At 44.8% G+C, this 12,582-nt stretch overlaps 1 protein-coding gene and 1 long non-coding RNA gene across 2 annotated transcripts; one reads left to right on the top strand and one right to left on the bottom strand.

Annotated features, from left to right (window-relative positions):
• The first annotated feature begins 8,299 nt into the window (after positions 1 to 8,299).
• Positions 8,300 to 9,440, top strand: LOC123481691 (nuclear apoptosis-inducing factor 1-like). The gene is made up of 2 exons (XM_045206423.1): positions 8,300 to 8,967; positions 9,160 to 9,440. The coding sequence occupies exons 1-2, from the start codon at positions 8,562 to 8,564 to the stop codon at positions 9,291 to 9,293; spliced, it is 540 nt and encodes a 179-aa protein (XP_045062358.1). The 5' UTR covers positions 8,300 to 8,561; the 3' UTR covers positions 9,294 to 9,440.
• Positions 9,441 to 9,704: 264 nt separating this feature from the next.
• LOC123481692 lies at positions 9,705 to 10,192 on the bottom strand. Its single transcript, XR_006657233.1, has 2 exons — positions 9,857 to 10,192; positions 9,705 to 9,778 (listed from the first exon to the last, which is right to left on the bottom strand). It is a non-coding gene; the product is annotated as an uncharacterized LOC123481692 (long non-coding RNA).
• Between the last annotated feature and the right edge of the window lie 2,390 nt (positions 10,193 to 12,582).

The raw sequence follows: 12,582 nt of genomic DNA on the forward strand, positions 1-12,582 counted from the left end.
CTGGTGGCCACACACATAATCGTCAACAGAAACTGGTTACCAGATTTTGTCTTTGGTAATGGTCCAACACAATCAACCATCACATGTTCGAATGGTTCACCTATGGCCGGTATGGGACAAAGAGGCGCGGGGGAAATAACCTGGTTCGGTTTCCCAGTTACTTGACAGGTGTGGCAAGTCCGACAGAACTGAGCAACATCTTGTTTTAAACCACGCCAAAAGAAATGTCGCAAAACTCGATCATAAGTCTCGGTGACTCCCAGATGTCCGGACCACTGGTGATCATGAGCGAGGGATAAAACATTTTGTTGAAAGGCTGTAGGAATCACTATTTGGTAAACAGCATTCCAATCTCCGCCAGCGTCAACATGGGATGTCCATTTACGCATGAGGAGATTACCATCAATGAAGTATGCCATGTTTTTCTTCTTTAGCTCCTCCTCTGAGACAACACTAGAAAAACATTTAGCCAGGCTAATGTCAACCTTCTGGTTAGCGATCAGCTGCTCACGAGTGACTGGTAACTGTATTGCCTCAGCAACAAGTTCCACCTCCTTCTTCCTTTCTCTGGGCTGTTGGTCAGACTGCACCAGCTTACCAGAGGTAGCAACCAAGCTATCCTCTGCGTCACACTCTCTGAATAGAATCGTGTTCGACAAATCTATCACGTCGCCCACTTGTCGTGCTTGAGCACATGTGACAGCACAAGCGGGGAACACATCTGGATAACCCTGTGCCAGCTCCTCGGAGAGAGACTGGTCACTTTTATCCAATACGTGTATCACCTTTCCTCCGCCAATATCGTTGGCCATTATCAATGTCACACCTTTTACTGGCAACATAGGACGTACTCCAACTCTGAACAATCCACTGACTAACTCAGAGTGTACGTTCACAAAGTGCAATGGCACGGGGACGAATCCCATTTCAATTCCTTGTACTAACACACTGGAACCACAATATGTATTATTGGACAAGGGCAACACATCAGATAGTATGAATGACTGCGCCACACCAGTATCTCTGAGGATTCTAACTGGACGCTGAGACGCTTCGTCATCTGATATGGAAACAAACCCCTCAAAAATGAACGGTTCATAACTGTGATCTGGGAATGTGACTTTCAAACCACATTCACCATGAGGCATCTGCTTTGATTCCGGCCTTACAACCGTACGAATCAGCCCAACACCCGTTGGCGGCCTGGCGTGCTGAGGCATCCCCTGTTTGCGTTTAAGCAGAAAGCAATCATTAACCATATGTCCCAACTTATGACAATAGAAACAGTGACGCACATCTTTTGGGCGTGCTGGATGTACTGCTGGTCGACTAGGACTAAAAGTCAGCAACTCTGCGGCCCTGCTCTCCGTACGAGCCAAAAACACGCTCTTATGCGTCAACACAAACTCGTCTGCCAATACAGACGCTTCCGACAGTGAGGATACTTTCTGTTCGTTCAGATAAACTACAATGCGTTCGGGTAAGCAATTTTTAAACTCTTCTAACAACATTAACTCCCGTAGAGAGTTTAAATCAGTTACCTTACTAGCACTGTGCCATTTGTCAACCAGATGTCCTTTGTCTCTAGCAAACTCCACATAAGTCTGAGTAGAATAATTTTTATGAGACCTAAATCTCTGTCGATATGCCTCAGGAACAAGCTCATAGGCACGAAGAACAGTAGCTTTGACCACGTCATAATTCAAGCTGTCTTCAAGAGGTAGCGCTGACAGAACCTCTTGGGCTTTACCTGTTAATTTACACTGAAGTAATAGGCACCATACCTCTTCGGGCCATTTCAATGCTACTGCTATACGTTCAAAAACACTGAAATAGGAATCAACCTCTGACTCCCTAAACACAGGTACCAAGGTGATCTGTCTACTAATATCAAAAGTAGCAGATGACACAGCTGGTGAGGATGGCTCACTAGCAGGCATAGTATGAGCAGAGACTAACCTCGCTGTTTCTGCCTCCAGTTCCATTTTACACATCTCCAGTTCCATCTTACGCGTCTCCAGTTCTTGATCAAGCCTACGCGTCTCCAGTTCCATCTTACGCATTTCCAGCTTGTCTTGCCTGATTTGTGCCCGCTCTTCCGCCTCCATTTGGAGCGGTGTCGAGCGGACATCCATCCTGGCATCACTGTCGGACAGTGGGGAGAGTGGGTCAAAACGGGGCAATGTGGCTGGAGCCTTAGCCTCGTCCTCAGACACCGACGGGCTTACAGGAGCAGCAGACTCAGGCGGCGGTAACTCAAGCACTCGCTCAACAATATCTCTAACACTGTTTTCCTAACTTCTGCTTTCACTAAAACCCTTGATATGGGTACAGAAAAGTGGTCAGCCAAAGCCTGTAGATCCACTCTACGGCAATTCTCAAAAACCTCCCACGTAGGGTTTTCCAAACATGCATCCAACTCAAAAGTAGCCATCCTAAACTAGCAACACGAGCCGACGAATACTGAACACAAAACCAGTTAGTTACAGCTGCCAAGCTCAACACTGAACCAGACACTAACTAATTTGCATGAGTAGCATGGGTATCAATGAGAATGATCCCGGACGAGCCCCCACATTATGTTACGAACCCCGTGGCTCTAAACGTCTAGGGTGGATGGACAAGAGACCCGTAACATAATTCATGCAAATTAGAATCGTGACATGGAACAGTGAGAACAAAAACTACACGACAACCATAAACTACCGTCAAACATAAAATGTTTATTTTTGAACACACTGTAAAGGTTTGGGAAAAAGGGCTGAGCAGGACCCAAGAAATGAAACAATAGTGTAAAAAAACCCTAAACTGATCTTGCCTGCCTCAAGAACCGCTAAGCTACTGCTAATCATACAAAAATACAGTGGGTGGTCCGCTCAGGTCTAACTAGTGTTTTTAGACAGTTTTCTTCCTACGGGTAATGTATGCGCAAGGGCAACTTGCTTAAATTCCCCTTTTCCCAGAAACACACAACAAAGTTACCAAACAGAGTAACCAGCAAATGAGTGAGTACACAAAACACAGGACACCACAGTATCCATACTCACATACGGAAAATAGTCTCTCTCTACAAACACAACTGACCGGCTTTTAAACAATGGGATGTGTGATTGAAAAACCAGAAACAGGTGGTGCAATGCAGAGGAATGTCCACTGATTGGTCCACCTCAGTAATCAGCAGACACCCCAACGACCACCAATCAGGAACATACAGGACACCTGTGATTAGGGCAGAAGGAGAGGAAAAACACAAAAAAACACAGGGTACCTGTATCCGTAACAATCATGCTTTGGGGCTGTTTTTCTGCAAAGGGACCAGGACGACTGATCCGTGTAAAGGAAAGAATGAATGGGGCCATGTATCGTGAGATTTTGAATGAAAACCTCCTTCCATCAGCAAGGGCATTGAAGATGAAACGTGGCTGGGTCTTTCAGCATGACAATGATCCCAAACACACCGCCCGGGCAACGAAGGAGTGGCTTCGTAAGAAGCATTTCAAGGTCCTGGAGTGGCCTAGCCAGTCTCCAGATCTCAACCCCATAGAAAACTTTGGAGGGAGTTGAAAGTCTGTGTTGCCCAGCGACAGCACCAAAACATCACTGCTCTAGAGGAGATCTGCATGGAGGAATGGGCCAAAATACCAGCAACAATGTGTGAAAACCTTGTGAAGACTTACAGAAAACGTTTGACCTGTGTCATTGCCAACAAAGGGTATATAACAAAGTATTGAGAAACTTTTGTTATTGACCAAATACTTATTTTCCACCATAATTTGCAAATCAATTCATAAAAAATCCTACAATGTGATTTTCTGGATTTTCTTTTCTCATTTTGTCTGTCATAGTTGACATGTACCTATGATGAAAATTACAGGCCTCTCTCATCTTTTTAAGTTGGAGAACTTGCACAATTGGTGGCTGACTAAATACTTTTTTCCCCCACTGTATGTTTGTATTGTGTTATTTAGTTAGTTAGTAAGTAAATAATTAAGCCAATTTGTATATTGCTGATTCATCAATAAGGTTAGGGTTCTTGCAGGTTCAAGGATTATGCGACGTTCAGAATGAGACTGATAAGAGGTGACTGTTATCGATATATAACATATATATCTTCTAAGAGTTTAATTCAGGAGATGGTAACTCGTTAAACAACTTCTTCCGTGGTGCCCCAAATTCCTAATGGGTTAATTGTTACATGATTAATTTAATCGAGTGACAATTAAACATAGATAGGTGATTCGATAAATAACAGTCATACATTAAAGTAAGTCACGTCACAACACACCTTTGGCAGCGATTACAGCCTAGAGTTTCCTTGGGCATGACGCTACAAGCTTGGCACACCTGTATTTAGGGAGATCCTCTCAAGCTCTGTCAGGTTGGATGGGGAGCGTCGCTGCACAGCTATTTTCAGGTCTGTTTAGAGATGTTTGATCGGATTCAAGTCCAGTCTCTGGCTGGGCCACTCAAGGACATTCAGAGACTTGTCCCGAAGCCACTCCTGCGTTGTCTTGGCTGTGTGCTTAGGGTCGTTGTCCTGTTGGAAGGTGAACCTTCACCCCAGTCTGAGGTCCTGAGCGCACTGCAGCAGGTTTTCATCAAGGATTTCTCTGTGCTTTGCTCCGTTCATCTTTCCCTCGATCCTGACTAGTCTCCCAGTAACTGCCACTGAAAAACATCCCCACAGGATGATGCTGCCACCACCATGGTTCACCGTAGGGATGGCGCCAGGTTTCCTCCAGATGTGACGCTTGGCATTCAGGCCAAATAGTTCAATCTTGGTTTCATCAGACCAGAGACTCTTGTTTCTCATGGTCTGAGAGTCTTTTAGGTGCCTTTTTGGCAAACTCCAAGCGGGCTGTCATATGCCTTTTACTGAGGAGTGGCTTCTGTCTGGCCACTCTAACATAAAGGCCTGATTGGTGGAGTGCTGCAGAGATGGTTGTCCTTCTGGAAGATTCACCCATCTCCACAGAGGAACTCTGGAACTCTGTCAAAGTGACCATTGGGTTCTTGGTCATCTCCCTGACCAAGGCCCTTCTCCCCCGATTGCTCAGTTTGGCCAGGGGGGCAGCTCTAGGAAGAGTCTTGGTGGTTCCAAACTTCTTCCATTTAAGAATGATGGAGGCCACTGTGTTCTTGGGGACCTTCAATGCTGCCGAAATATTTTGGTACCCTTCTGTGCCTCGACACAATTCTGTCTCGGAGCTCTCCGGACAATTCCTTTGACCTCATGGCTTGGTTTTTGCTCTGACATGCACTGTCAACTGTGGGATCTTATATAGACAGGTGTGTACCTTTCCAAATCATGTCCAATCAATTGAATTTATCACAGGTAGACTCCAACCAAGTTGTAGAAACATGTCAAGGATGATCAATGAAATTAGGATGCACCTGAGCTCAATTTTGAGTCTCATAGCAAAGGGTCAGAATACTTATGTAAATAAAAAACCTGTTTTCGCTTTGTCATTATGGGGTATTGTGTGTAGATTGATAAAAATAATAATTTAATCCATTTTAGAATAAGGCTGTAACGTAACAAAATGTGGAAAGAGTCAAGGGGTCTGAATACTTTCCAAATACACTGTATGTGATGCAGCTCACTTGCCAGCCATGGTCCCAGCAATGTTGCGACCTATAGGCAATATCAAATGTGCAAAAAGAACTTCAGAAATAGGTTAAATTACCTGAGATTCTCACATGGCCCTTATATTGTATTACTGGGCTATATCAGCCAATATGCTAGATGTAGTTGGAGAGAGCAGAGTTGGACTGCATGGAGAGAGCAGAGTTGGGTGATCAATATTTAGGCCTATTTCTAGGCAATGTAGTAAACTATAGCCTAATCATAGGCCTATTTAGAAAGTACATTTCCTTGGAAAGATAACTGCCCCGTGCTTCTCCGCCCATGCATAGGCTATAGCCTACTCTATTTAATTGAGACCACACGCGCACCTGATCTCGCAGGTATGGCTACTGAACTGGAAGCAGCAAGAATGATGACAGCGACACTTGCTACATTTTGCATATGTCTATAGGATATTGCCTACCTTTTAGGAGGACGATTTGCAGGCAGAGACAAATAAATGGGTAATCAATACTTCTTGAAAATGAAAAGGCGCCACGCTCGCTCACCATAGTAGCCTAACCTATGTGCGCGTTGTGCCTTTTCAATTATGATTTTTGTTTTTTATTGTACTTCGACTCACGTTGACTGAGCGCCCTCCACTTCTTTCCATTATCAATATTTATTTACAGACACTGTAGTAAACTACAGTCTAATCATATTTAAGTTAAGTTAATATTCAAGTTAACTGACACAAGATTCTCTGCCCATGTAGTCAGCCTACTTTCTTTCAATGGGACCAACCATACGAGGCGCACTTGAACTCTCACTAGGAGAGGTAGGCTGCTGAAGTTGAAGCAGCGAATTCTGAGTGTGTGAATAATGCAAAAAATATGTGTTTTTAATACAATAGGTAGGCTAACGCATACAAAGCAGAAAGAGGACCGTTTCCAAATAATCTGTGGGACAACAAAAATATTTTCATCCCAAAGTCGTCTTGTCTGACCACCCGCTCCCGTAATGCAGCCCTCTAGTGCAGTCAGTACACAACTCTATGCTCATCATGTTTTAGCAGGATCAGCCAGGGAAGACAAGTCTACAGAGCTCAGGTGAATTTTGCAGTTTATTAACAATATCAGTGAATGATACAAAGTTCCATCTTGAATTAATGGGTAGACCTACAGTAGCTACAGGACAGCAGCTTAAGCTTAAAGCTACAGTCTGGGATCTGGGAATAATGGTCATTTCAAATATTTAATCATTGATTCTATTCTTGGATAATATAATGTGTCAATGTACACCAAAATTAATTATTTGTCATGCCTCATTTTAAGAGGATCAGATGTCTGCAACACCACTAAGCAATGGGCACCACCATGAAGACCAAGGAGCTCTCCAAACAGGTCAGGGACAAAGTCGTGGAGAAGTACAGATCAGAGTTGGGTTATAAAAAAATATCCGAAACTTTGAACATCCCACGGAGCACCATTAAATCCATTATTATAAAACGGAAAGAATATGGCACCACAACAAACCTGCCAAGAGAAGGCTAATGTTAACTAGCTAACGTTGCCCATTAAATGAAGTTAGGCTAGTGAGCAAGCATTTTAGCCAGGTAGCCTAGGACAACAAAACATTTAAGCGTGTGCTGTATGATAGACTGATTCGTCAACATGAAAGGGAGGAGGATGGCATTGGCGTTTCTCTACAAGTAGGGTGAGTCAACAGCTCCTGTTTTCTTTGCGACTTGCGGTAATTCTCTGTGGTTCTAAATCAATAGTTGTTTAGTGGACGGAAAATGTCGGAAACATTAACTCCCAAAAACAATTGTGAAGAAAATGCGAGATGCCATTGCATATGAACAGCCTTCTCTGCTTGTTGAAAGTGAAAGTGAAAGTTGGCAGTTGTCTTAGTCACTCATTCCTCAAGCTGCATAATTATAAAACGGGCGGGGCCATGAACTTAAAGATGCACTATGCAGGAATCGCTCTGCAATTTCCAGGTTGATGAAAACAAACTTAAAGATACCAAAAACAATTTAGTCCAATCAATGTTGCTAATGTGGCTGTCCATGGTAGTGATTTCTCTCTGTCTGTCTGTGTGTGTGTGTGTGTGTGTGTGTGTGCACGGAAGTCTTATAGTCTAGTTGAACGCCAATGCTATCCTCCTCTCCTTCATGTTGGCAAAACGGTCTATGGCTCTGTAATACAGTACACTTTTAGTTTTTGTTGTCACAGGCTACCTAGCTAAAATGCTTGCAAGCCTGACTTCCTCGCATGGGCAACTATGAACCAGCTAAGTTAGTTAGCTATCTAGTCAATGTGACTCTACTAGGCTACATCTATATGGTGACGTTCTGGCCTTTCTTTGTCATAGGACATACTATGGTCTTACGTTTCTTGCCTTTCCTCCAGCACCACAATAATACCAGAACGGCAACTAAGATGAGAAGGTTGAGGATGAGGATGGACAGGATCACAGCCAGGACACTGGATGAGCCTTCCTCTGCACAGAAACACCATTAAAACAACTTGGATCAGCAGCATTTCCACACTTAATAACACATGAGTTGGGATGAAAGTGAGTGTAGAGTGTAGAGTGTACAGTAACATCACTATAGCAGTGTTGTCTTACCAGTGTAGCAGTCTTTCAGGGTAAACTCTGCAGTTTTCTCACTCACAGGGTTTTTCACCACACATGTGTAGACAGACTCCTGGTTCTCAGACTCCTGGGGCCTCATGTACAAAGACTTGCGTTGAATTCATACTAAAACATTGCGTACGGACAAAGCCATAAATGTGCGTACGCACCAAAAAAATCTGATGTATGAATCTCTGCGTACGCAGCATTCCACATACATTCTCTTTGTACATCCCAATCAACGCGAAATTGAGCGCACATGCACGAGCACCACACCACACCCTGTCTCCTCCCTCAATTAAATCAATTTAAATATGGTAATTAGTCCAATTTGGCAAAAGAAACCTGCAAGAACATGGCTAAAGCAAGCAAGAAACGAAATTTCACTGAAAACGAATTAGAGGTGCTACTATCATTGGTAGAAACAAGAAAAAATATTTTATTTGGAAATCTGTCCTCTGGAATTAATAACAAAAGAAAGAAAAAAGAGTGGGCGAGTTTGTCTGATGCCGTCAACGCGGTGGGATCTGAGAGTCGCACCGTAAATGAACTGAAGAAGAAATGGTCAGACATAAAGGTGGAAGTTAAGCGGAGAACTGCTGCGCACCGACAAAGTGTGGGCAGAACAGGCGGTGGTACAGGGACCGATGAACTTGCACCCTTTGATCAGAGAGTTGCCTCTATTGTAGGAGACACGTTAATCTCTGGAATCGTATCCGCTGATGTAGGAGACTCGGATATACTACAGGACTGCCAGCAAGGTGACTCAGATTTATTTCCTTAACTTTGATATACATAGCCAGCCACCGTTTAATTTTAAAATGCATGCAATATAGCAAAAGGTACACCAGAGATTTCACGTATCCACTGCTTTTATTGCAAATGCGTGTACCCATTAATAAGGAACAGACTCAAATTACTGTTAAGATGTGCCTGTGTTTAATTGGACTTAGGAACCGCAGGAACGTCCACTGGCACGCACTCAGAGTCCGCACCACCTGAGCAGCCAGAGCCCATTCAGTCCAGCGTCTCCCGTGTCTCTAATGTTCCCCCAGTGCTGAAGCCCGTCCATCTGGCCGTGTCTTGACGCATGCTGTTCTGGAGTCACAACAACAAATTGTTAGGGCCATTGAAGAAATGAACAGTCACCTTAAAAATGTCACTGACGCACTCACAGAAATAAGCCATTCATTAAAAGAATTGGTAAAAAAATGAACTTTGTGTCTGAGTACCATTTATATTGTCGCAATTACACGTTGACGGGCCTGAATGGCTTGTTGATTGTGCTGCACATATACTGGTCCTGGGTCAGGGTCATCTGGCGGTGCCCCCACCTCACCAAGGGGTATGCCATGCCTGTGCGCGACATTGTGCAGCACTCCACAGGCCAGTATGATGCGGCAAACCTTGTCAGGGCGGTATAACAGCGCCACCGACATTTCAGCTGCCCAATCGCCCGCTCCACAACTGACCGAGTGCGGGAATGGGCATCATTGTATCTGCGCTCTCGGTCAGTTTGTGGGTTGGTGAGGGGGGTTAACAGCCACGTCTTTAGTGGATAACCACTGTCTCCTGATGGGCAGTAATAATAATTACAGACACAAACATTTTACTTTTAGATAGAACCATACATTTAAATGCATAACTTACCAAGTAGCCACCCATCGCGCACCCTGCCAGCTTGGAGTCTCATCCCAACCATGCTGTTTGTAAGGATATATGAATCATGGGTTGACCCAGGCCACCTTGCCACAATATTTGTTAGGCGCATTTGTGCATCACATATAATCTGCACATTTATTGAATGGAAATGTTTCCGATTCACATATGCAAATTCGTCTTCAGATGGCGCCTTTATAGCAATATGTGTGCAGTCGATCGCTCCGATTACATTAGGAAAACCGGCTATCGCTGCAAATTGCGCTTTGATGTTTGGCTGGTCACCTGCATCGTATGGGAACGTTATATACCTGGTAGACAAGCGGATGATGCCATCCCATACAGGTGGCATTGCACGGCTCAAACACGACTGGCTTATTCCTGAGCGGTGTGCCAGTTCTCTTTGGAAAGAACCGGTTGCTAGGAAACCAAGTGTAGTAAGCACCTGTAAAGGAACGGGTAATGCGTGGCTCCTCACTGTCTCTCTTTCCAAATTCGGACCCAACTCAGCGCAGAGCTCCAAGAGTATAGCCCTTGGAAATCTGAAACGGCTGATGAGCCAGTCATCGTCGTGGGCCAGAAAATCACCGTGGTCCCTAAAAACTCGTTCTCTCCGGATTTGTCCATTGAAAATGTCTTCTAATAAAGCCAAAGCTGCCATTGCTAGACGGGTTGTATCAATTTTCACATCCTTTATATATGTTCTTACTTAATTGCATAATTAATAGAATATTCTAATAAGACTCGTGTGACAATAATATGGCAAATCATTTATCAATTACAAATTATAAGCAATATCTGGCAGGTGCGATAGAACAGTTCGTAGTGTAATGTTTGCCACTTCACTTTATTGCCTCTATGAGTCGCCAACGGACAAACATCACAAAAATGTACGTACGCCAGGCCTGAAGTTTACGTGGAAGAACGCACATTCTTACGTTAATTTCACTGTTAGTACATCTGACCGTGAACGTGAAAGCTGGCGTACGCCGTGTTTTCGTGCGTACGCAAGATTGATACATGAGGCCCCTGGTTCTCCCCCCACTTATGAACAGCTCAGGTCCAGGACTCTCTGACTTCCCAGGACTCCTCCAGATGAACTGGGTCAGGGGCTGGAGGTCAGCTGAGCACAGCAGGGTTCTGTCCATGTTCTCTGGGGTTGTGTTGTTGACCACACAGGTTATGGTGGGCTGTGCCACATCATCTACACACATGCCCACACGAGCACGGGCACACACAGCAAAGTGAGATAGAATATGAATTTTGGTTCAAATATGTTACATTTAATTAGGTTTTATAGTCATAAAGCAACTGAGAAAAAACAAAATTGCTACTGTGTTTACCACTTCATCTCCATCTAACACGAACTCTGTCAGAGTGCTGAAATATATTTTAGATTTTTTTGGCAATATTCGTAAAAAATATTTTCATCACTGTTCTGCAACATATGCTTAAACAATTGAAGTATTTGCTGTGCTAGACCTGAGGGATAATGTACGCTTTATACATGTTGTTTTATGTTCTAAATCTAGAAAAACATGCCTAAATCAGGGGCGCAACTTTGGTTTTAGAAGTGGGGGGGACATAACTTTTTATTTTATTTATATATATATATATATATATATATATATATATATATATATATATATATATATTAATTTTTTGGTCAGATAAAGACTCCAAATAGCCTAACTGTCACGCCCTGACTCAGGGGACGGTTATTTGTTGAGTCAGGGTGTGTATATTTTGTGTTGTGTTTAGTTCTATGTTTAGTTTCTAGATCGTTTAGATCTATGTTGGCCAGGGTGGTTCCCAATCAGAGGCAGCTGTAGCTCGTTGTCTCTGATTGGGGACCATACTTAGGCAGCCTTTTGGCACCAGTCAGTTGTGGGATCTTGTTCCATGTGAGGTATGTTATTTTGTCTACCTCGGACTTCACGTTTCGTTTGTTGTTTTGTCGTGTGTTCAGTACGGAAATAAATATGAATACATATCACGCTGCGCCTTGGTCCTTCTCGTCATTAAACGATCGTGACAGAAGATCCCACCAATCCTGGATCAAGCAGCGTGATGAGGAGAGAGGATGGACTTGGGAGGAGATGAGCGAGAGTCTGGCAAGAGGGTTGGAGGCCATGAGCACGGGGGAGAGACAAGCCCAAAACATTTTTAGGGGGGGGCTCACGCCGTGGACGACGAGGCAGCAGGAGGCCGCAATAGAGCGGTTCAGCCGGTTAGCAGAGGAGGCCGCCAGATTAAGGGGGTCATTGGTGCAGAGGGAGCAGAAGGAAGGTGTAGAGGCACGGCGAGAGGAGCTGGTTAGGCAGCAGAAGGAGCGGGGGTTAATGAAGGAACCCAGTCCCGCTCCTCGCACCAATCAAGTGGTGCGTGTCGCCAGTCCGGTCCGGCCCGTTCCTGATTCCCGCACTAAGCCAGTGGTGGGTGCTCCCAGCCCAGTCCGGCCCGTTCCTGCTCCCCGCACCAAGCCAGTGGTGCGCGTCGTCAGCCCAGTCGGGCCCGTTCCTGCTCCCCGCACCAGGCCAGTGGTGCGCGTCGTCAGCCCAGTCGGGCCCGTTCCTGCTCCCCGCACCAGGCCAGTGGTGCGCGTCGTCAGCCCAGTCGGGCCCGTTCCTGCTCCCCGCACCAGGCCAGTGGTGCGCGTCGTCAGCCCAGTCCGGCCCGTTCCTGCTCCCCGCACCAGGCCAGTGGTGCGCGTCGTC

This window comes from Coregonus clupeaformis, chromosome 23 (genome assembly GCF_020615455.1).
Source record: "Coregonus clupeaformis isolate EN_2021a chromosome 23, ASM2061545v1, whole genome shotgun sequence".
Taxonomy (NCBI): domain Eukaryota; kingdom Metazoa; phylum Chordata; class Actinopteri; order Salmoniformes; family Salmonidae; genus Coregonus; species Coregonus clupeaformis.